Source organism: Crocodylus siamensis, chromosome 9, assembly GCF_052110815.1.
Source record: "Crocodylus siamensis isolate JL-2025a chromosome 9, ASM5211081v1, whole genome shotgun sequence".
Lineage (NCBI taxonomy): Eukaryota > Metazoa > Chordata > Crocodylia > Crocodylidae > Crocodylus > Crocodylus siamensis.
The window spans coordinates 48,570,801-48,594,962 of NC_143403.1; the positions used below are offsets into that span (position 1 = coordinate 48,570,801).

The window sequence follows — 24,162 nt, forward strand, 5'->3', positions numbered from 1 at the left end:
AAATCTAACCACTTCACAGCCTAAGTGGGATGCATACTCCCTACCACTGAAATGTGGCAGCACATCAGCATTGTTGTCAGAGACAAAGTGAAGCCTGCCGCCTCTGGAAGAAACTGGGAGGGATTTCAGGAACGCAGAATGTGGGGACACCTTCCTGGTGATGTTTGTTCAGGATACCAGGGCTAGCATGCTCAGAAGTTGGATTTTAATTACTCCAGACTGCCAGGACATCTCTTTTGTGGAACCCCGAAAAAGCAGCACCTCCTCATGTATCAGCCCAGTAGGGGGCTGCACTTACAAGTTTTGCTGGCATAGATGTATAGGTCAACAAAGTATGGGTTGATAAAGAATAACACTTATGTACCCGTTCCCCACCCCTCATCACTATAACTATATAAACACCAGCCACAGTGTGGATGCAGTTGTACTGGAACAAATTCCTTTTGCCAAAAGAGCCTCTCCTACTTACGGAAGTGGTATAAGCTTCATCTCCACAAGGAAGTTTTGCAGCTTCAGCTCTAGCAGCAAATGCTTTTCAACATGGATAAAGCATCCCACACTGGAGGGCAGAGAAAGTCTCACATCAAGATACTTATTCTGCTGCTTCCACTTGGCTGCTATTTACCAATAATGTCCTGAAACCGTATTCAGGATCAGGCCCCGTGGCAGTGCTAGCATTACATTTAGCTCACCCACTTCATGCACAGACCCCACTCACTACCCAGATGTTGCTTCCTTACTGGGGACAGACTCCCAGCATGCTCTGCAAAGGCTATGTAGCTGCCAAGAAATTGCAACCAAGGGCAAACTGCTGTGTAGCAGCAAATCTAGACAGTGCCCAGAGCCCCACTGACTTCCTTTAGGCATCTGAAAGCCTAGCTCCCTAGAGCCTAACCCAATGGGGCATGTCTGCAGGGGACTCACCTGCCTGTTCTCTGGGCTTGGGTTAGCAGGGGAGGGGTTTGCAGCAAACAGTAGGATTTGCTTGTGAGTGGGAACTGGAAGCTGCTCTGCCAACTGGGCTGGGATCTTTCCTGATTGAAACGCATGGGGAATTCCTAGCACCTGCGCTGGCTGCTGGGCTCAGCAGGTCTTGACTGGGAGGGCTGTGGAGTATAAGGAACTGGCACTGAGCACAGAGGTTGCTTGTCAGAAGATATACACCTATAATTTCTCCTGTGAATGTATGTTCTGGTACTAGGACTGTGAGTCTGACGTCATGGGGCTGTGGAAAGAGTTACTGGTGGTGCTTGCCTGGAGCTCAGTGTTTGCTGCTCAGAGAGGTAAGTTCCCCACCTGCGGAGTTCCTGCAGCTCTGACCTGGGGTCTAATGTTCTGTAGCAAAACTGCTTGAAAAACCTCAAAACTGGCTCAAAGTTCAAAACCATTTAAAAAAAAAAAAAGCCTGCTATCTGGGCTTCTGCCCTCTGTATGTTCTTGGGTCATGTTTTTGTAGTTTCCTGTGAATGAGAGCTCTGTTTCATGAAAATCCAAATTCCAGCACCTGGTCTCTCTCTATAAAACCATCAAATACTTGTAAGTCTTCACCTAAAACAACCGGATCTGGCAACACTGAACACTCCTTTCCTATAGGAGCTGTTTGCTTTGACTGTGTACTTCTGTTCTTAACTGTTAAGCATCTAATAGAAACCCAGTGTATGAGTAACTCCTGGGCTATTTCTAAAACCTGGCTTCCCACACCCCTTTCTGTAATGCACTAATTTCAGTAGGACTGGAACATTTCCTCACTGAAATGTGTCCAATTCAGGACCCTGCACTAATGTAGCCTGGAAAGGATAATTGCAATAACCAATTTTCTAATTTAACCCCCCCACCATCTGTGTTTCTCTGCAATTAAAACAAAATGCCGCTCTATAGAGAGGTATCAGTTAAACACAATGTTTTATCAATTTTATAACTACAGTTTTGGAAGCCTACCAGTGCCTCGGTCACTATAATAAAATAAATTTATAAATACCTATAAACTGAGGCATTTGATTTTGGGTTTTTTATCATGGAAAATCAGAGCTTGCCCTGCCCCCTTTGTTCACCAAGACATGAGTCTAGCTGTGGCTGCCTTCTTCCCTGAACTGCTCTGTGCCACTGAGCAGCTCTGATATGCATCTGGAGCCCTGCCCATGCCACTGCCCCTCACTCCCCACCCCACCCCTGCAGGAGGGGGCCCCTGGCTGCCAGGCCTACAGGGCCAGGGGTCCTGGGTCCGATTCCCCAGCTGCTGCTCATGGGAGGTGACGGCCACTGCAGAGAAGCGAAGTGTGGAACCCGGCTCCCCCTCCCCTTCCCCCACAGGTGACATGGTTGGGTAAACCCTGGGGGAGCAGGGAGAGCTGGGCTCTGGGCTCCCCGTCCTGCTGCCCTCCCTCTGGGGGCCTCCACAGCCTGGCAGGTGGGACCCATTGTGGCAGGGCAGAACAGCTGCTGGGAGCCCTGTGCTGTCATGGTGAGGTGCCCCCTGCCTACCTGGCAGCAGTGGGGAACACGACTCACTGCTTCTGGGTGGGCAGGGGATGCCTCACCATGATGGTGTGAGGCTCCTGCCAGTGACACTGAGCCTCCCTGCCCTGCCCTTCCCTGCCCTGCCATGTGGGTCCCACCCACTGGGTTGCAGAGGCACCCGAAGGGAGGGCAGCAGGGCAGGGAGTCCCAAACTTGCAGCTGCCAGCCCATTTCTACCCCTGCCCCATGCACAAATCTGGGGAGCATGTGCACCCCCTCTCCCAGTAAGCGTGCACAGCAGCAGGGAGCCCATGCCTTCACCACCCCTGAATGAGCTGCCTGCGGCTCTATCCCTCTCCCCACTTGGGCCCTGCAGCTGTGCATTCCCACCCTGGACCCCCGGCTGGGCAGTCCCTCCCTCCCCCCCCGGGCTGAATTCATTCTCCCACTATATTGATGGAGAAAAGTGGGGGAAAGGAAACAAAACAAAACAAAAAAGGCAGGGAGGGGAAAGCAAAGCACCCTGCTGTAAATAGCCTAGAGAATGGGATTAGAAAGATTTGGGGAGATGGAATGTTTTTGCCAGCTCACAAGACTGCATCTTTCTGTAGGGAGAAGGAGCACATCCAATTACTCTGTATTCTATGAGTGCAATAAAACCAGCATCCACCTGACCATACCCCTGAACCCCCAGGGAGCTGGCCTCATGCTTGATCCGCAGTTCCTGCATCTGGGCAGCTGCCCCTATTCCATCATCAACAACCAACAGGGCCTTCTGCACTTTCAGTATGACCTGAAGGACTGCAGTTTCTCACAGCTGGTGAGTCTGGTAGCTCCTTAGACAAGCAAAGGCCTTGAGTTTCACCTTTGCTTAGAGGCATTTGAAGAGCCTGTAGCTCCAAAGTAGCTTCTCTTTCTAGTTTGGGGGTGCATGGGGGTGGAAATGCTGTCTGACAGAGCTGCTGTAATAGGAAAACTCCTACAGGTATTTGCTGGGCTAGACATAAGAAAAAAGCAAGGGCTCTGATCTTTAAATGGATTTTAGGCACCAAACTTGCACAGATTTTTAACAGGAGTAATATGCTTAAATACATGGAGGATCTGGGCCTCACCAACATCTCCCACTGAGATGATCATTTGGGTTTAATATCTGAATGCTCCTTTCTGTACTATTGCTGTAAATCTGGAGTGAGAAACTCATGGTCCTGGAACCATAAGGACTGAGTAAATTGTCTAGTATCCATGGAAGAGAAATATTAACTGCTTGAGAGGCCTGTTTAGCCCCTGTTAAGTCTTTCTTTTGTTCATAAGCCAGTAATCAATGTCTTTGCTACCAAGGCAGGGGCTGATTAAGCAATGTTTTTGGATGTAGCTTTTCAGGAGTGCAAACACATTTTTGCTTCCCTATGGGGGAACTTTTGCCCTCAGTCTGTGGCCTGGAAGAGAAAGTGGGAACATGATTGTTCTAACCTCCATTTTTCCCTGATCCCTGCAGACTTATGGGAATGTGCTTGAGCACTTCACCGACCTGGCCTATAAGCCTCCCTCTGGGAGAGGCAGATACTACGCCACCTCCTTCACTGAAAGAATAAACTGCACTGATTATGAGTAAGTTGCCAGCACTTGAGCTTACTAGTTTGATGCCTAAGTGAAAATCCCCAAATTACCATGAGCTCCACTAACAAGAAATTAATCCTTCACAAGCATGAATAGTGATACAAGCTGGACAAGAGAAGACTTAAACCAGCTGATGTAGGTGACCTGTTTCTTTGAGTGCTGAAGAAGATGCTAACCAGTAAGCCAAAGCTGTATTAGTTGGCAGAATTACTCTTGGGTTTTGGTCATGTACTAAACTTGCCTTAAATCCCAGGATGTGAAAAAGAATCTGGCAGCCCTTCAAGGCAGTTTCTTGTATGCTGCATGGCTTTGGGAAAGAAAGGTAATCTAACCATTCTAGCATGGTTCAAGGATAGGCTGGCAAGCTGGCCTTACTCGGTTCAGGATTCTTCTAGTTTCTGTGCCTGTGAGCAAGAATTTACCCTTCAGAAATAATAAGTCTAACTCCTACCAACTCTCTAACAATGTATTTCTTTCTAGTGCAAAACCCTTGACTCCTACAAATATATCCTCAGTTACTGGTCAGCTGTCTGCCTCCAGTGTACTGATGTTCAAGGTGATGCTAATGAATGGTAAGACAACTCTTACTGAAAGGCTGGGTGCTACCATTGGATTTCCCCATGATCTCTGGTGCACTGAGCTGCCTGTTTCCAACACCATTAAACAATGTCCTAAAACTAGACCTAATTTACCACCTCTTAAGGTGGTGTGTGCTGCCACTTTTGTAGAAGACTTATGAAACGGATGTGAGTCTTTCTTCCTCTGTCACTTGTCTTGTCTTCAGCCTTACACTCAGGGTCTGTGGGTTTGTTTGTTTTCTTTTTTGCCTAAAAAAAATCCTGCTGCTCTGGTAACACCAGGGAGGGACTACCTTTTTGTGAGAACCTATCATAGGGATTGGGGAGAAAGCTAGCATGCTCGTCAGCTCTATCTTGGCAGACATTCATGGGACTAATACTGGAGAACACCAACTTTCCTTCCCCAAAAGACTCTACATACGCTTGCAAAAGGCTTTGACTACTTGGAAGTCTCATTCTGTGACATGTGTTGCAACAAGCAGCCTGTGAAATGATCTTTAAATACAAAATCCTATTTCCTTGCAGGGGACTTCAGTGCCCCTTCAGACTCCCAGGTCTTTCCCCTGGGCTCTCAGATTCATATAGAGTTTGCTGTACAGAGTTTCTTCCACCAGCCTCTGCAGATTTTTGTGGATGAATGCATGGCCACCCCAACCCCAGAACTCCACGGATCTCCCAGGAGCTACAGCATTATTGCAAACCATGGGTAACTATGCTGCTCGGGCAACTCATGAAATCTGTTTAGCTTGGAAAATGTAGAGTTCAGGCAATCGCATGAGCATCTTGACTGAATATGTTTAATATCTGAAGGCTCCTAAATAACTTCTACTGATCAAATATTTATTTCAATCCTGCCTTAACTAATAAGGTGTATTTTATTGGCAAATGAAGATGATAGAAGGCAGGTGGTTGGCTTGATCACTGGAAGCCATAGGTGCACTAAATTTAGACCCCCATGGCATCACTACCATAGGTTAACCTGCTGAAACCTTGGGTAGATGCTGCTCAGAAGTAGTTCACTCACTTTGAACACAGTTTCAACAGCTTAAAGACTTAGAGAGAGAACAGCAAAGTAGATCAGGGCCAAACAATTATTGTCTATTTGGAAGCAATTGCTGTGGCCTTGACGGATTAATCCAGCCTTTCTGTTTCAGGTGTTTTGTGGAAGGTAAAGTGTCAAACTCCCATTTTCTGCCCAGAAAGGCTCCTGAAGCTATCAGTCTTTCCCTGCAGGCATTTGGATTTGTAGGTGTGGACTCAGATGTAAGTAACTCGATTCCATCCTGAGATGGCACTTCTGGTGTCAAGAGACGTCTTGTAGAAAAATGTTTAAGTACTTGGATCAATTTGAATTATACCACAAATGTTTCTACCCAGGACTATTTAAAGGTAGTTTCTGACTGCAACTACTATAGGTCTATGCAGAAAAAAACTTGCAGCTTTTTTTATTGTACCATCTAGTTGGGTAATCTACCACGGCCAAATTAAGAAATGTGTGATCCTGTCTGTATGCGAAATCTCCTGCTCTCCAAAACCCTCATGAAAGAGGGCTGGGTCATTAGCTCCTCTCTGTCATAATTCTCCTGTAGTTTGTAGCGGTGCAACTTGCCTCCCAAGATGCTTCCCTCAAGTAATGGCAGGAGCTTCACATGGTCTATCCTTTGACATGCCTTGCTTCTAAGCAAGGTCATCAGACATACCATTAATCATTTGGCCTTCACAAAACTGACTCTTGCAAGAAGGTTAACCAATGTTGTTCTAAGGCTAACACTGAATTGCTCTAGTTTAGTTCAAATTCCTGGATGTGCTAGATGTACATGTGCCCCCATTAGGCAGCAGTTTGGGAGCCCCACAAGTCTTCTGACTGGCAAGAAGCATAGGTTCATAATGGATCTAATGCAGTCACCAAGTCAAAGACTTTACATGGGTATCTGCCACATCCACCTCTGTTACTGGAACCCAGATTCTCATAGCTGCTGTTTAAATGGGACCCAGGTTTAAATGGAGTCTCCTTGTTTTTCCTCAAGTACGCATCTATGGAGCCTGTTCCTTTCTAATTGGCAGTTAAGCCATCTCTTTCCCTTTTTCCCCCTGCTTTGCAGATCTATCTTCACTGCCAGGTGCTGGTCTGGGACCCCCAAGTGCTCATGCACCCCACTAGGAAGGCCTGCTCATTCCACAGGGACACAAATCGGTAAGGGCTGTTGTGGGAGGAGGACCATCAGCTGAATGACCTGCATTCCAAGAAAGTATTAAAACAAGCTTGAACAGAGTCTGTCCCAGGTGGCATGTTGGCATGCCTCGGGTGCATTCTTCTGCTGGCAACAAGTGGTTTTGCCCACCTGAGCCCATAATAACTTTGGTCCAGTTGCCCTTCTGTCTGATACTGCCTGTCATAAGGGCTAAAGGTGAATGCATTCCAGGTTCATTAGCTTTGGAAGTGTTTTTAAAACACTTTTCAGGATTGCCTAACTGGAAATGTTTGGTTTGGAGCTGGCTGGTGAAGTTTTATATGGCTTCCGATGTACTACCGACCTTACTTGTTCCAAGCAGGATAGTAATCTGTATCTAACTGGAATAGATCCATATGTTCAATCTTGACTGGTTGTATAACTTCTGGACATTTGAGAGAGAATGTGAAAATGATTGACATGATGTGAAACATACACTGCCTCTAAATCTTTTTGCAATGGAAGGCAGTATTATATAAGGGTTATTTGTTGGAATAAGCTTAACAAAACCAAGTTCAATGTTCAGTCATAAAATGCAAAGCTGAGTCTTGGTTGGGGGTGAGGGACAAAATTCCTCCCATTCTACCATAAGAAGTCTTGCAACTCTTCCAAATCCTTTCTTCACAAGTAATAACGCTCCCATTTGTATTTGCAGTCTGTGCTTTCTCCAAGAGCACGCCCCTGTTGCATTAAGTTCCAAGTCTCTTTCATTCTGCTCCAAACAGCCAACAGTCCAGCTACTGCTAAAAGCAAAGAATTGATTTTTCTCTAAGACCTTGTGAAAGATTCTTAAATTGAGAGATGCCTGGGAACTGAGCAGGTAGACCTAGTGATCCCTGAGACTTGCCTTCTTTCCTTTGCTTCAAGACCTCTAATCTTCACTCAAAGTCCTTTCCTACTGCTCCCATCTAACAGGTGGGAACTCCTGGATAATCCTATTCTAAGCAACATGTGTGATTGCTGTGACTCTCTCTGCCAAGAAACAGGCTTGCGCCACAAGAGAGCCTTAGAAGGTAAGGACTACTTTTGACCTGGGGTCTGTGGCAGTATGGGGGAGATGGTGTCTTATCAAGATTTAGCAGCTTGAGCATGGCAACTAAGGTTCAGAGAAATAGAGTGGAGACTTCTCCCTTCTTAGCCCGCTACACCCACCTCCAAACATGCAGCTCTTCTGTGGTCTCGGAGAGAAGCTTTTTGCCTTCAGATATGACTTCTTTAGTCTAGCATCTTGACTCCAATATGGAGAACTGTCACTTAAAGCATATGTATCACTCTTTTTTGCTCCAATCCTTCACTAGGGCAAAGCAAGCAATCTGGGGTGGGTGGGTGATGTTGGGTTTGTCTCCCCCCCCCCCCCCATTTATCCACCTAATGGCAAATTGCAGCTGGCTAGCTGGTCATTCTGTAGATAAAAAGCACTTGAAGCATGTGTAGGGCAGCTCTGGCAAAGGCAGAAGTGTAGGCAGTACTTTCACTGCCTACAGAAGGAGCCTGCTTTTAAAGCTTGAAGAAACCAGCCTTTTGTTCACAGCTGTTGAGAAACTTTCAGGTTTGTCTTTTTATCCTAAGACTCTGCAGAGAAAGGGGGGCTTATCCATACTGTTGTACTTGGGCCCTTGAAGATCCAGAAACCAGGTCCAAAGACCAGAAGCTACAAATGGCTCTCTTGCAGTCAACCGTTATAAAGGTAACCATCTTCACTTGGTTTTGTGACTTGGAGCTTTGACTGTTGATGGAATTAAGGTGTCCTGGAATATAGTGAGGAAGGGTTAATCTGTCCTCTTCTAGCTGGTGACTCACTGCCCCTCAAGCTAGGAGTCATTGGCTGAGCTTTTACCAAATTGGGAAGTAGAGCAGAGAAGCACTCATGTGAACTGCCTGCCTCCTTGTTCAAGAGAATTCTCCATCTAATCACTGAGAAGGTGGAATATATGAACTGTAGCCACAATCCCTCCAGATATCCTTCCTCTCCCTGACCTGTACTCTAGGTCTCAATATTTTAATTGGAAATGCTGTGAGTGTCTGGCTCTCCTATGGAGAGGTGCTGCCTTTGCCCACATATTGCCTTCGAGTCTCCTAGCACACAGCCTTAACAGGCAGCTGAGAGCCTTGACCTACCTACCAAAAAGTACACTGGAGTGGTATCCTTCCATGAAGACAGGGCTATTTTTTTTTCAAATTGTACGAGCCAGTTAATGTGATGTTTCTCACAGACAGGCTGTCAGGTGCTTCACTTGTGAGAGCTCTAGCGTAAAAGTAGTAAGAAATAATTGCCTTGACATGCTCCTAGAGTGGGGAGGGATGGTGGGAGAAGCCCTTGCCTTAGGTTGACTAGGCCTTACAGGTTTAGTGAATCTGTGCATGAAACCTGTACCCAAGCTATTTGCATATAGATGCAGAGCGTTCAGCAAGGAACCCTCACCATATAAGAGGCAGAGGTTGGGGCAGAGATGTACTAATTGATGGCCTTCTGCATGATTTCAGCCAAACATGACCAACTACTTTTCTCTGTTTATATTGGAAGGGAAGGGCCTTGGATTACTAAATTGCCACAGGTATGGCTGCTTCTTGAAACTTTTCCCCACCCCTGTCTTGCAGCTATTGGTGTCCTGCTTATGGCTGCAGTGCCAGTGGTGCTGTGCCTGGGCTTTTCCCACCACAGTGGCTGCTGCTTCAGAATCAAGATGGCTGAGGACTCATATTCTGAGGGACTGATTACAGCAGAAGCAGATATGCAGGTGTTTAGTACAGATGTGGAATGAGTCGAAGTTGTGGGTTTGCTTGTTTTGTTCGGTGTTTTTTTTTGTTTGGCGGCTTTCTAAAAAAAAAAAAAAGTTCAGAGAATATGTGCATGTATATGACTTAATCTGTGATCTATCTCAGCTTCTGCAGGGTGGGATGAGGGAGCACCAAGTATCGGGAGGCATCTCTGTAGTTAACCTTGTCTCGCAGTAGCTGCCTTCTTGAATACCGAGCTGTCCAACTTCTGAATGGCCAGGGACTGTGGCCATGATCCTTCCTGCTTTCCTTCCCCTACCCCACTCCTTCCCTGGGGCAGTGGGAGGAAGTAAAAGCTTGAGGAGGGAAGGGAAAGCCAGAGACCCTGATGGCAACCACAGAAGAGCAGTGTGGGGAGCTGTGCCTGGAGCTGTGTTTTGGACAGCCCTATTTTAATGCATGCTGAGCTAAAGAAAGCATAGAAGCCATCATATCCAGCAGCTTAACTTGAATGCTAAGCTCTTTTGAAACTCCTTTTTTTAATGGTGTCTAAGGCCCTGCCAATAAAAAGTGTTCCCCTTTCCCCTGGGGTAGGACACTACCTTCCACCTGAAAAAATCAGGGCTGAGTCAGTGATTCTTCTGGTCTAGAAGTCATGCCTTTGCCTTGTCACACTTAGTGTGCAGCCAGTGGGCCAGGATTCACTCAGTCACTCTGCAGCCTGTTTTAAGTAGCAGACAATCAAATTGCACTGCCTGGCCCCTGCCCTTAATTCAAAAGCCTGAGCTGGCAGGCTTCTGCAGCACAGAATCGCTCTCACTACAGTAATGTCTTGCATTCACTTTACAGCCTGCTCTGAGAGTCCCTGTTAGGAGCAGTAGAAGTTAGATTCTCTAATCTGCTAATGAATCTGGAGTGCGACTGTAGATCAGCCGAACCTCCTCCTGCATTCTCCCAAAAGCGCACGAGAGAATTCAAGGTCTATAGCTTCATACTAGCAACTTGAAGTAGAAGTCAGACTACCCTTGATACCCAGCCTCAAGGAGGGATGTGTTAAGAACAGCATGAAAATGATTCCTCCCTTAAAACAAATCCCTCTTCTCCCAGTGTTTTGCTAGGACTTGTGACCTGGAGAAATATAGCTGTTTCCCAGCTCTGCTGGGAGCCTTCTCTGCTTCCATGGTAGTTCAGAAGCTAGCTTCTGAGTTCACAACCTCATGTTAAAATGATGCTGCAAAAAAGTTGGTTCTGTTCCAGAATCAAGCTGAGGTGTTACTTCTGCTGACTAAAACCATTTTGCTATTTACCACCTTGGCTACTTGGAACAAACCCACCTCTGTTTGTTAATGGAAGCAGCTGGGTCCTGTCTAAGCTTGAAACACTTTGCATTTTCCAGCAAGAGAGCTGGACTAGTCTTCCCTGTGCTAGAATTCCAGTTTGAGGTCTGCTGGCAGCTGATTGTAAGTACCCTGCTGGCTTTAAATTCCCTTGGTGCAGGTTTGCATGGAGCAGCAGGCACTTAAACAATGTTCTGGTAATCAAGGTAAGACAGGGTTTCTAGCCCCTAGTGACACTGCATTGGTGTTGACAGGAGTTGGAAATATTTGAAAAACACCTTAATATAGACAAAGATCTCTTGAGAAGGACACCAGGTGGATTTTTTTTTTTTTTTAACTGCTAACTTATGCAAGACCAAGGGCTGCTGTCATTTGTCATCCTGGACCTGAGATCCTTAGAAGTATTTCTAAAAGTGTCTTTCTGGCAGACAAGGTTCTTTGGGAAAATGTAATATCTTTTATTAAACCAACCAAATAACTGGGGGGAGAAAATTCTTAGCAAGCTTTCGGGTTTAAAAATGGCAATGCAAAGTCACTCTGGAGTGAGCTGTTCCTTCAGAAGTATTTTGTACAGCCCTGTGAGGCCCATTGGCTCAAACAACATCTGGTCCTTCTTTTTCTCCGGATGCGTTTCTCCTTTCTAGAGTATCTGTAGCTCAGTAAGATGAACTTGCACAATTCTGTAATGACTTGGCACGTAGTTTGAGAGCATGTAGGGACAGAATTGCAGGAGTATGGATTTGGCGCTTTTCTCTATTCTTTAACTAAGGAAAAAGATGAGAGAGCCAGGGTGACGGGAATCAGCAGCCACCACTGAAATTGACAGCTACATCCCACAGCATCTGCTGTAACTTCCTAGTCAAACTGCAATGTCCCAAGCCCTCAGGCTTTGTCCTGTAGTAACAACTGGCAGATGGGGCCAGTTGTATAATTATAGAAGAAAAGGGTTGGAAGGGACCACAGAAAGTCCCATAGTTCCACCTTCCTGCTCGAATCGACATCGTGACTATCTCGTTTCACTGTCTGTCTAACGGGACTGGGCAACTTATTACTGAGTTTTGGCAAGCTATCGGGGGCTGTGTGGGTAGCCCTGCCCCTTAGGGCAGGAGTTCCAGTCCCGATCTTTGCCACCAGAAGTCCCTCCCCTTGCCCCAGGAAGTACTCCTTTCAGAAATGGGTTTTGCCATTTCAGTACCAGAAAAATACCAAATTTATATTCTAAAAAGTGAACATCTACAACATTCATTAAGTTGATTTTTTTTTTTTTTTTTAAATCTTTGTCCTGATTTACATGTGTTTTCTGTAGTGTGTATGCAGAGGGGATTGTACAGTAGCTTAAAATGAAGTCTTATTCTTGTATATTGGGGAGGGTGTGTGTGTGTGTGGGGGGGGGGGTTCTGGGAATAGGGGTGGGAGCGGGGCAGTTGTGGGAAGGCTGTGGGTGGGCCCCACATGCCTGCTTACTGCCCCTTCCTCCATTTGTAGCTGCCATTTCCCTGCTTTCCTACTACCTCCCAGCTGCGTGGACTCAGCAGGAGCTGCCTGGGCCCGAGGACTGAGGCAATTGCCCATAGTCCTCCCCTCCCTCCCCCCACAGCATTCTTATCTCAATTTCCCCCTCAGGTGCAGGAAGGCAAGAACAGCCCCAGGGACCCAGGCCAGAAGGCTCTGCCATGCACAGGGCTTCTGGCTGGGGGTGGGCCAGGCAGGCCTTGCTTCTGGGCTGCTGAGTCCTGCCTGGCTCCCCCTGGATCCTACTGCCCCTGTGTCCTGTCATCTTTGACAGGCAACCAGGAGTAGATGAACATTAATTTTCTAAACTTTTAGGGGCCCCACAGACCAGATAGAATGAGCTGGTATGCCAGATCTGGCTCATGGGCTGTATTTTGCACGCCCCAGTCTAACAAAATAAGTTGCTTTGTATCGAACAGAATGTTTTTCAGACTCGGAAGGGATGGATGGGTCACTTTATTGCTACCATATTTTTCTGTGTGTGATCATGGTATGAGATGGTAAGCAACAGGCACTGAAACAACTACAATTCCTGGCCACCCTAGAATTGTCAAACTTAAAAGAAGGGCCTGCCCCTGGATTTGTGCTATTGACAGACTTTGCTGTAAGGTGTTTTCAAACAGGAACATGATTGTTATACTGGTTGGGTTCATCTCCTTCATAAGAGGCAGTGCTGGATCTGCAATGTGGGGATGTTTGGACCTTTTTTGGAGAACAGTAAAGACCCCGAGATGTTAAACTTCCTGTTACTTTACAAAACAAGCTTGTTTTGTTTGTTTGTTTTCATGCAACCCTCCCCCCACAAGTTTTAAAGGAACAGTAAATCAAGAAAATGTGTTTTGAATTTCAAATACCACTGGTGCTTTAAGATTGGCTCTCTAAGTGACTTAGTGCTGGAATTTATCCAAGCAATAGGTGCTGTAATTACATGGATATATTTGCATATTCCCTCACTGGGATATTCAAAGATGATCCTAACAATATTAGGAGTATTGCCATGGGCTTGCTAAGGAATTATATTATTGGCTCAGTGTGTGCATGCTTCCTGAAGGAACTAAAGCCACAGGGACATAATTAAGCGAAATCGCAGTACCAGAAAACACAGATATCCAAAGTTTTGAAGTTTTTTTTTTTATGCTGTGGGGAAATAGCATATATAGACTTTTAACTATTTCAAGACTTCAAGCACCTAGACTTGTACAAAGTGACTGCATTCTTGCCAGAGATCCTGGTTTACTCTGATTTTTAAAAAATTCCCAATTTTTGGTTAGAAAACTAACCCCAAATCCACATTTTTTCTATGGATTAGAATATGGTGATTTGGGAGTAATACTTAAACTGAAAATGGGAGGGCGGTAAATAGAGAAAACCAGGATCCTTGATTCTCACATGCTCAATCCAGTAATGTCAATGACCAACAATTTCAAGAGTGGGGCCTTGGAAGTGGGTCCTACGTATGCTAATCAAAACAGGAAATAAACATTTAAGCAAACAGCTTCTAAGCTTTATCATAGTGAGAGATTTTTCTCTGAAATGCTTTAATTCTGAATACATAACAGTTTGCTTTATGAAACCTGGCTGGTCACTAGATAGCCCTGCTGCATACAATCATTTAAAAAAAAAAATTCTTTTCAAAATTCCCATTAACATTATTTCAAGCCTAAAACCTAAATGTTTTATTTTGAAAAGTTCAATAGTAAGCATCTCATATTTTAGGAAGTGGTTTACTCCAAAACAAAATGTTGGTTAAATTTATACACATAGTATTTGTGAAACTGGTGTCCAATGGTCTTTTATGCAAAAAAAAATCTGTACCTGGAGCTGTTTTAAGGTAGGTTCCTCTGGCAGGAAAATGCCACAGCTTAAACAGCAGCTGCCAAATGAAATGAGGACACCTACCCAGGCTTTGACATGGAGATGGTGAGAGGAGCCTGGAGATACTGCTCAGCAACGTAAAGAGGACACCATCTGGACTCACCAGTATTCTTTTTTTATTGGAGATAAAAGTCCTTATTTTAAATGCACTTCTGCCCAAGCTGTGGTTGCCCCATACCCTGGTAAATGAGCAGGAAATAAACAGACGTCACCATAAAGGCTGTGTTAATAAAGTGCGTGAACAATATCCCCACATAACTTCTCTACACTTTCCCAGCTACGTTTTATCACCTGTTGACATTCCCCTCTCTGGTTTTTTCCTCTACCTACCTCTCTCACACCCATTAACTCCTATCCCCTTTGATCTTCCTTGCTATGTATTTGCATTTTCACAGACCTGCATTTTGCATATGGGCTTAAGTTTTTATTTTACCCTAGAGAGCAGATAAGACCAGCAGACTCTCTCTATGCCTGAAGAAAGGTGTTTGTGCCTGAAAGCTTGCAAAGAACAATTTTTCCAACTATTCAGTTAGCCTAATAAAAGATACCACATTTACCCAAATAACCTTGTCTGCCTATAAAGCTGAATGAGTGTATGACCACTGAATTTGGATTGTAAAAGGGAATGGCATTGTTTTCAGTGGATTGAACAAGAGGAGAGCAAGTGGCTGTTGGTTAAAGGGCAGCCAAGAAGGCTTATTTGCTTGAGCTGTTCTTGGTTCCTCCCTTCACCAGAGAGAAGGGGAACGGAGTAGCTGTGGGGAAAAAAGCATAGGCTTTCTCTCCAAAAGGACACAGCTCCTCATACTGAGGCCTCTGGGGGTGGATGAAATGGGATGAGGTCCTATGGGAAGGCAACACACTTCTTGCCAACAAGAAAGAACATTCTTCAGAGGGGCTCGGCTGCTTCGGTGATGGGCACAGTGTAAAAACCTGCTGTAAACAAAACCCTGAGACACAGAGTTGGCACAGCAGTGGGCAGCCAGTGTAGGGGGAGGTGAGCACTAGCCATATAGTACATGATCCAGCAGTGGAGTTGGGGGCAGTGATTTCAGTAAGAAGCCTCAAGATGGAGCATTTGCTCCATGGGTGTGCGCCAAAAAATCCCAGCTCCTTCCTGTCCCACTTGCTTGCAACCATGTTACACATGCACATACATACAATTTCTGCTGAGGAAATCTCTCTCCTGTTGTTACTTCTGGAGGGTAGAGAATGCTTGGGCCGCTGTGAAGTTACATGAATGATTAAACAATATTTCCGCCTACTCAGATTTGCTGAGTGCGGCTTCCTGTCCCCACCCGGCTATCTTGACCATTCAGCAAGAAAGAGCATAGATTTTCCTTCCAGGTAGCTCTCCTACCGTGGTGTATCTTGTACTTAGCATAGGCTGCTTTCTCCTTTAATCCCGGTCTCCAAGTTTGGATCTACCTGGTCCTGAGTAGTCAGTGACCAGCTGTTGCAGTCACCATTGCATTCTGCAGCAACTCTTACCACAGAGGGATGTGGGCTGCCAAGTTGGAGAGGCATCATTCTGGGATATAGAGCACTTTGTCCCAGTGGGGCCTGAAACAGTGGACAGCCCAGGTGGAAGGAACCCATTGGCAGGAGTTCCAGAGACTTCCAGGACCTCACAGCCTGGATGGGCCGAGAGACAAGGACACTTGCATGTTCACTGTGAACTGGCTGCTTTTTTGCATGAGATACTTGTTTGGGCCACCATCAGAGGGTGGACAGAAGGGGAATGAACAGTTCTAATGAGAGAGACCCCAAACCTCCCTGAGCTTGATCCAGACCTTTCCTGAGATTTGAAGGCCACCCATTGGTTTCCCTTCCCCCATTGTTCCACCTGTAGAGTGGCATCACCACCAGGGTAGGGACTGTCTCTTCCTGTGTGGCTCCTAGCACCATGGAGTCCCAGTCTCAGCAGGTAGTAGCATCTGGGTACTTCAGTAATCTAGACCTCTGTCACTGAACAGCTGGTTACCCTTAGAGAATATGCAGCTCTGCTGGAAGCAAGAGACCCAGGAAACCCAATGGGCAAGACAGCATCTAGGTCAGAGCAATCTGAAAGCAGGGCTGGACACAAATCCTCACACTTCAGTGCTGGACGCAAGCATAATCACTAAGCATTTGTCAGCTAACTGGAAGGGGAAAACTCCTCTCAGCACATTATTAGATCCCTGAATCCTCATGCCCTGAAGGCTGTGCTCCACTAAAGGTTTTGCTTCCATAGTCCTTATTTCTGCAGTGGTGCTAGCAGGACCCATTTCTAGGTAAAGATGAAATCACTAGCAGATGAGCCTACAAACATGCCCATGCACCACCTAGGGCACAGCAAAACTGCAGGTGTGCCCAGTCTCACAGGAAACCTCTTTGAGCTCCCCCAGGTGCTTATCTAGGTAAGCTGCCCAATGAAGAGGCAGAGCGCTTGGGCTGAAACAGGCTCAGGTGGGTCTGGTTTACCAGGCCTGCTGTGAGGCCTATTTAAAGGGGTTTGGCTGCTGTAGCTCTAACTTTTCTGTTCTCTAGGATGGGCTTTTGTGGAGTTGTCCTGTTAGCTAGCCTCTGGGTAACAGTGCTTGGGGTTCCTGGTAAGTTGTAGTTTGGACCCATGTTTTTGAAACTTTAGACTGCTACTGGAAGTTGTGTAAAATGATGTTTGGATCTTTGCTTGTTTTTTGTTCTTGTCTGATGCTGTGGGGTTTTTGCGGTAAAGACTAACTGTTGTCCTAGCTGTGCATACTTGCTTCTGTTCCTTATCTGCCTCTGACATTCCCTGTCTGGACTCTTTTCTCTGGTGGGAGGGAGACTTGTTTCCTGCTTAGTTTATCTGAGCAGGAACTCTGTCAAGAATGCTTCTGTTCTATGTTATCTCTTGGACAAGACTCAGTTTAACCTTCAACACTCTGTTAAATGGAACTACTAGGGCTGTCTATCTAATGCTATGAGTCACAAAGCCTGTAATCTCTAATCTGCAGCATGCCCTCAAGAAAGATGCCCCGTTTTGGGCATTTTCTATCACTTGAAGTTCAAGTCCATATCTTACATAGGATAAGGGTTGGGTCCATAGGTGGATATTTAGGGCAGTGCTTCTACAAGGACCTTCCTGTAAGGCTGGCAGAGGAGGAACTACTATATCTTGCTGTTTGAAAGTGCTAGGAGAAACCATTTCCTCCACAGGCAGCCTTTACACACTAATATGATGTACTATGAGAATTCATATTGCATTAGGTGGCTCAGATGAAAAAATGAATGGACTTACTCAGTTTCTCAAGTGACCATGTGCTAGAACGCTAATGCTAAAAAAATACCTTGATCTTAAGGCTAGCTTGCATATAGTAGTGTGAGACACAGTAGCAAGATGACATGCAGCACAATCCAGTGCTTTCTTGAAGGGACCTCCCTGAAGATGAATAGCCAAAGCAGGTAGACAATACCAGAAGCAAGCTCTACCCCTACTCATAAGCCGGATCTAATAACCAATTTTGAAGCTGCTTTATTTAGCTTCTCATGTGCCTGGAGCAGGACTCCAGTATTTTTCTTGGCAACTGTGAGGGCTACAAACTACTACTAAGCTCAAGTTGAGACTTCTTTCAGCCACGTGAATCCAGAAAAACCTCCTGTGAAACTTTTTGACAAAACCATGACTTGACCTAACTCTAGTATTCTTTGCTTGCTTCTTCCTGAAGGTTGTTATTATTGTGACTGCTCAATAAGCTGCCAGCTGGCTGGGGGGGATGTTGTTCTTTGTGGCTGCATGCCCACAAAGGCCACACTTGACTCGTAGCATAGCTACAGATCTACCCAGCCTAGTCTATCTGCCTACTGTACAGAAAATTTCCCCTCCTAACAGCTGAAGCTTATGTGACTACCCTCTTATGTGGTAACTTGGACTTCAGCTGCAATGCTTTGCTCTGCCATGACCATGTGTTGTCTGCCCCAAGGATCTAGAAACTGAGTACCTTTAAGGCTTTTCTATGCTTGGTCTCTGCCCACTGGGCAGAGTGAGGATGGTTAGCATGCCTTTGAAGGGGAGGGGTAGCTTGATAACTACTACTACTATCTGGGTCAAGGAAATAACCAAATGTGCTCTCTTCTAGTTACCTGGGAGCTGGTATCCACACAATGGAATGGATCCTCTTACTCCACTGCAGCAGTTTCTAGTGCCACAGATCCTGGTCTGCAGAATACCACTAAACTGTCTACACAGATGAGTTTCTTCCAAAAGGCCCTGAATGGTAAGAACTAGAACTGTTCCATCTTTTAGAAAAGACACTTCTGACACTAGATGTTACTACCTGGGGTTCTCTCATCTGCAGTAATATCCTAAGAGCTAACTGCTGGGAGTTGCAACCATCCTCTTTCCAGCTGAGGATAGGCCAGGGATGCTTTGAAAGCTAGGTGTGCACTTCTATAACCAAGCAAGAGGTGTGGGGGTGAACCTTCTTTTCTATTAAAATGATCTACTTGGTCAAGTAGCCAGACCCTCCCCAGCCCCTGCCAGTCAGCTGCTAACATGCAAACTGGCTAACTTCTTGTAGCATCATTCCTCCTGCCCCAGCACCTGAATAAGTGGCTTGTCTGCAGAGCCTTGGGATCCTGCTATCCCTCTTCAAGAGCCATGTCAGAAGCTCCCAGTAATGTGCCTATGTTGCAGCATGTCCCAGCAGAGATGCCCTGCTTGCATGCTCCAAACCTAGAAATCCCCTAGTGAGCCTGCTCCATGGTAAGATGTGGCCTCAAACTGCACCCAGAAGAGGCATGCCTGGGATGCAAAGAAACCTGGAACCTCTCACTGGGCAGGAATCCTAGCTCCAATCTAGCAAGGCAGACTGCATCTCTTAGGCTTCTGAGGCACAAATTGGAGAATGACTCTAAGTTAGTTGGTCCTTTGTGCAGCAAATGAAGGCTCCTCTATAGGCCAAGTTGCTCCTTCCTTGGTGTTTCTAATAAACCTATTTTCTAACTAGTTCCAGCTACATCCCCTTATTCATGAAAGGGGAGGTGTAAAAGTTCTAGTCCTAGAGCCATTGTTATCATGCTGAGGCTAGCTCTGCTGTGTGGGTCAATACTAAAGTGTCCCCATAATGCACTGGTCAAAACCAGTATGTGAGCAAAGACTGCAAGCAAAAGCATTAGATGGAAGGTTTATTTTCTGTCTGTTTCCCAGTAACAAAAGGACTATGGAAGGCTAATGTTCCATAGTACAAACAAATATTGAATGTTTTGGGGTGAGCATGGGGAAGTAGGACCTCTTTTAGGGGCAAGTCATGACATTCCTTTCCAGTCTCTGCACACCTCTGGAGAAGAGCAAACTAAGCTGAACGCTACTTTTCAGTGTAAAAAGGAGGCTCTGGTTGCCTTCTCCTAAAATGTCATGGACTTATTCCTCTAGCTCAACAGCAGGGTGGACTGCAGGTTCTGGGAGTGCTTTAAGGTGGGTAGCTTTTTTTAATTGGCTTCAGTCAACTTGTGCATCTCCCTAGAAAAAGGGACTTATTCTTCATTGATTTATTAAATACAATAAAGTTTTGGGGTTTTTTGGGGGTGTTTTTTTAATCTCTTGCTAACAAGATATGTATCCTCTGTTTGTTTATAACTAAATCAACTTCTTGATTAGAAGCTCATGGGTTTGGCTTATCTCCATTATTTGAAATATTTCCTAAATCTTGGGTTATTAGGCCTTAAGTGTGCATGTGGATTTTTCTGGGTGGGGTTAGGAATTGAGGGGACTGGGTTGGTTTGGGGCGGGGAGGGGGAATATGTCTGAGGGGGATGTTATCTGAAAGTTCACTCTCCTTTCCTCCTGGCCCCATCCTAAACTACAGTGAGTTTGACTGCTGCCCCCTCAGCCTCCTCCAAAACAATGGAGACTTCTACCCCTTCAGGATCCTCTAGTACCAGTGTGACTTGCCCTTCCCTGACAGTGATACAAGCTGCCTCCCACTTCCCACAAAGTGTCCATTCCCTAAAGTCTGTGAGGATGAACTTCACCCTGAGAATTGTGAATGGTAAGAGCTTCCTGACCTTAGGCCTCTGTGGCTACCATACACACTGGCTGATTTGGGGAGGGGGGGCAAAACTGTACCTTTAAACTTGATTCTGTCTTGTTTGGCCCTGTAACAGATTATTGGTCCCTCTTGACTATTGCTCCTATAGTGTGTAGTACCCTCCTGCTTATGAACATTGTTCCTGGATGTTCTTGTCTCGATCAGCTGAAAAGGTGTCATGAAGCTAGTGGTGCCCACACTCAGAGGGGGAGGGGGGGGCAGGATGCCAAATTGCCTACTTTTTACATAGGCTCTTGTCTGGAGTCAAAGTTCCTTGGGGCCAAATGACTTGGATGTGCCTGGCATGCCAGGCAGTCAAGAATTGTAGTATAAACTGATTTCGTAATGCAAATTCTGTATAGCCATCTAAACTGGGGGTGTCAAATATACAGCTTGTGGGCTGGATCTGGCCATTGGAGCCCCATAACCTGGCCGCAGTGTTGCCCCACTGACTTGCATGCTGTGCCATGCCGGACTAGGCCAGTGCTACCTGTGGTACACGTTGAGACTGGCATCCTAAACTGTGCCACCTGCAGTGCTCACTAGGAGTGTGTGCTGGATTAAGCTTGTAGGCAGGGAGGCTGTGGGCCTGATCCAGCCTGTGTACCAGCCTCATGCCACTTATCTGGCCCATGAGGTCAGATGAGTCTGACACCCTTGCCCTAAATGTGGAGAATAGCAATACCTAGTCCAGTTGCTCTAGAGAGCAGAAGAGGTGATGTGTCAAGAGTTTAACACAGTGTTTTGGGCAGAGGTCACTGCCTTGAAGCTGCAAGCTTCCCTTCCCCACCCCTTTTGGTGCCCTACAAGATGGAGATGAGCTGGTAAGTATAATAGTTCATTTCCTGAGAAATGAGACCTATGGGACACTGACTCATGCTGAGTGAATAAGTTATGTATGGGGGATCTGTTTGAAGTGCTCCATTGTTGCTGGAGACAAGTGGAGGACAATAATTCAATCTCTTCTCTTCTCCCCACAGAGGATTTCAGTATTGTAGACAAGCCCCTGGTGTTCAGAACTGGATCTCCCATCCATGTTGAGGCCAGAGTGGCAACCAATCCAAATGTCTCCCCAAAGATCTTTGTGGATGAGTGCTATGGAGCCCGTTCAAAACATCTGAGCCGTTCCAGGAGGGTTTATGTGATTGTGAATAACCGTGGGTCAGTGGAAGTGAGGTGGGGTGGGTGTTTTGAAGAAAAGGTTACTGCATGAGATTTGTCTTGAGGGCAAGAAGACCCAGCATGGTCTGAGCTGGGCAGGCTTGTGGTAGATATGGATGCCCCCAGCTGCTGGGTTCATATTACTAGGGCTGGGCCATGGGCTCTTGCCTGTAGGCTGAACTTGAGCACTGGTTCTGGCACTATTTTTGCTGTAATCCCCAAAGTGTCAGAAGGATTTGGTGGAGCTTAAGATGATGACAGCTGGTGCTTCCCTAATATCAGATTATACAGACTAGCAGTCTGTACATGCATGTATAATCTATTTTGGGGAGGGTCCCCTTCCTTCAGTAAGGATTCCAGGTTCCTTATCATATGCTCTCCTGGGTTAGGATGTGGGCAGAGGAGTTTCTCTTTCCCTTTTTAATGCATCTGTGAATTGCTATGGTACTGGTACCTGGGAGGAGGCAGCAGGAATGGTTGCAGCTGGCCCTTTTTGTCCGCAACATGTGGTCAGTTGGCACCCACAACACCTTACATGGGTGGAGATGGTGGGGGAGAAGCTTTCCTTCTCCATCACATGGAGAGGAAGGCCTAAGGAAAGTAAATGGGTGAAGTGTATCTAGTGTAAACTCAGGCTGGCTCTTGTTTCTTTCCCAGGTGTCTGTATGGTGGCAAGTCTGGGAACATTTCTGTCTGGCATAGACAAGCGGACTCGGCTCTGCAGTTCGTTATACCAGCTTTTTTGCTGGGGGAGGAACCAGAGGAAGAGGTGAGGTCCCTCAACTGGGCAGGTGAACTTCTTTTAAGCAATTGAATGTGATCCCAAGCAGAGCATGGCTCAAGGGACAGATGGAGGAGAGGAGTTCTTCCATGGCTCTACCCCTTCAGATGCCCTTGATGGTTGTGTGTTTGTTTGTTTTTTTGTTTTTTGGTTTTTTTTGTTTTTTTTTTTTTTTTTTTGAAGTAGAAGTGTCCACTAGCTGGTAATGGATTGACAGGAAGATGTCTGAGTCAGGATGCCAGAAAGAGCATCTACCTGCTACCATGTGGCTGTGGGAGCTGAGGCAATACCTGAATAGAGGGTGCTATATAAATGAGGCTTCACCTGGCCCAGCCTCCCACTCTGGTCAAGAGATGAGTTGCTGTCCAAGCTGTCTTGAGCACCTTCTCTAGTAAGCATCCAGACTTCCACAGCTCCTGTGGCTCTGGGTGCTCCAGTGTCCAACTAGTCCTCTGTCTCGCCACGTGAAAATGGTGGCTGGCCCTTCTTGGCTTGCACTTCCATATGGTGATATGGACTCCCCTGTTACCCAGGCAGGGAGCTGCTTGTGCTTATGCAACTGAGGAAGATGTCAACTTTTTGAAAGGCTTGTGGTATCCAGACTTGGAAGTGCTAGTCTGGAATTTTAAGTCTGTTCTCATATGAGGCTTCCTCTTGGTTGAAATGTGCTTTAGTTGCTTAGTGGGATCACCAAGGCTGAAGCACTGACTTCTTCAGTAATCCAAAGGTACCAGCTTCTTGAAGTATTTCCTCAGAGCTCATGTCTTCATCAGCCTTGTTCTGCTTCTCCAGTGACTTTACTTCCCTTTCAGCCTCTTTGCTGTGCAAATATAGTAGCTGACACCCATGTCCTGTCCACTTTCTTGGTTGGGTAGTTCTCCATGCCAGAGACATAAGCTTAAACTTAAGGCTGCTTAGTCCTGTATAAACTCCTATCTTGTTGCCACTAAACTTCTCCTGTAGTAACTCTTCGAATTCGATGTTGGCGGTAGTTAACCACAACAAAAGCAATCTGTTTTCTTCTCTTGATAGATCTACATCCACTGCCTGCTGACTGCCTGGGGCCAAAGAACCCTCTCAAGACATGTCAAGAAATCCTGCTACTACAACACTGCCTCTTCCAGGTTAGCTCAACCCTTGGAAGCTATTTTGAAGCTGAAATAAGTGCTCACCAGCTCGTCACTGGTGAGGGTGTTCTTGGAGCAGGAACAGAGGCTGGTGTCTTGTTTATAGCCTGGCCAGTTGAAAGCTGCTTGAACATTTCAATATTTAGGAATGTCAAGATGACCAGCTGGAACTTGGGGGGGGGGGTGTATTTTAAATGGGAACCACCATGGCTTGGCTTGGTCATTTTTCCTTCAACCCACTTGCTTGCTTGTCTACAATGGTGCCAAATGGCTGAGGTGATAATGAGGGGCCTGGTCCCTCTTCAGTAGTAGCTTTCCATGGAGTTCAGAGGTCAAGTTACTACATGGAAACATCCATCACAGATGGCAATTGCTGGAAAACTCTGCAGGGAAGCTATAATGTGAATGTGGGAGGGTGGGTGCATACCTCGGGGATTGGCCTGCAGGTGAAAGCCCTCAATAGTTTTGAGGGACTTTTTTCTAGTTCCCCTTGGACTCTGCACTGGTGACTGTCCTCCTTCTCTTCCACTTCAGCTGGCAAAACCTGGAGGATTCTTCCCAGAATGACCTGTGTAACTGCTGTGACAGTCACTGCCCCCTTGACCTCTCCCCAGAAGAACAAGGTACTGGGACACTGCATCCATTCTGTTTTTGTGCACCTGCAGGTTCTGCCCCCCCTTGGTGAGCACAGGAAGCTGTGGTGACCTGTTTCTGTAGG

The 24,162-nt window shown here is 46.2% G+C and overlaps 1 protein-coding gene across 1 annotated transcript; it reads left to right on the forward strand.

The window, feature by feature from the left end:
- Positions 1–880: 880 nt before the first annotated feature.
- LOC149857510 (zona pellucida sperm-binding protein 3-like) lies at positions 881–18,548 on the forward strand. Its single transcript, XM_090063316.1, has 11 exons — positions 881–1,283; positions 3,069–3,277; positions 3,953–4,065; positions 4,555–4,646; positions 5,178–5,358; positions 5,807–5,915; positions 6,755–6,846; positions 7,799–7,896; positions 8,453–8,570; positions 9,482–9,621; positions 18,426–18,548. The coding sequence occupies exons 1-9, from the start codon at positions 1,220–1,222 to the stop codon at positions 8,566–8,568; spliced, it is 1,074 nt and encodes a 357-aa protein (XP_089919442.1). The 5' UTR covers positions 881–1,219; the 3' UTR covers positions 8,569–8,570; positions 9,482–9,621; positions 18,426–18,548.
- Positions 18,549–24,162: the final 5,614 nt, after the last annotated feature.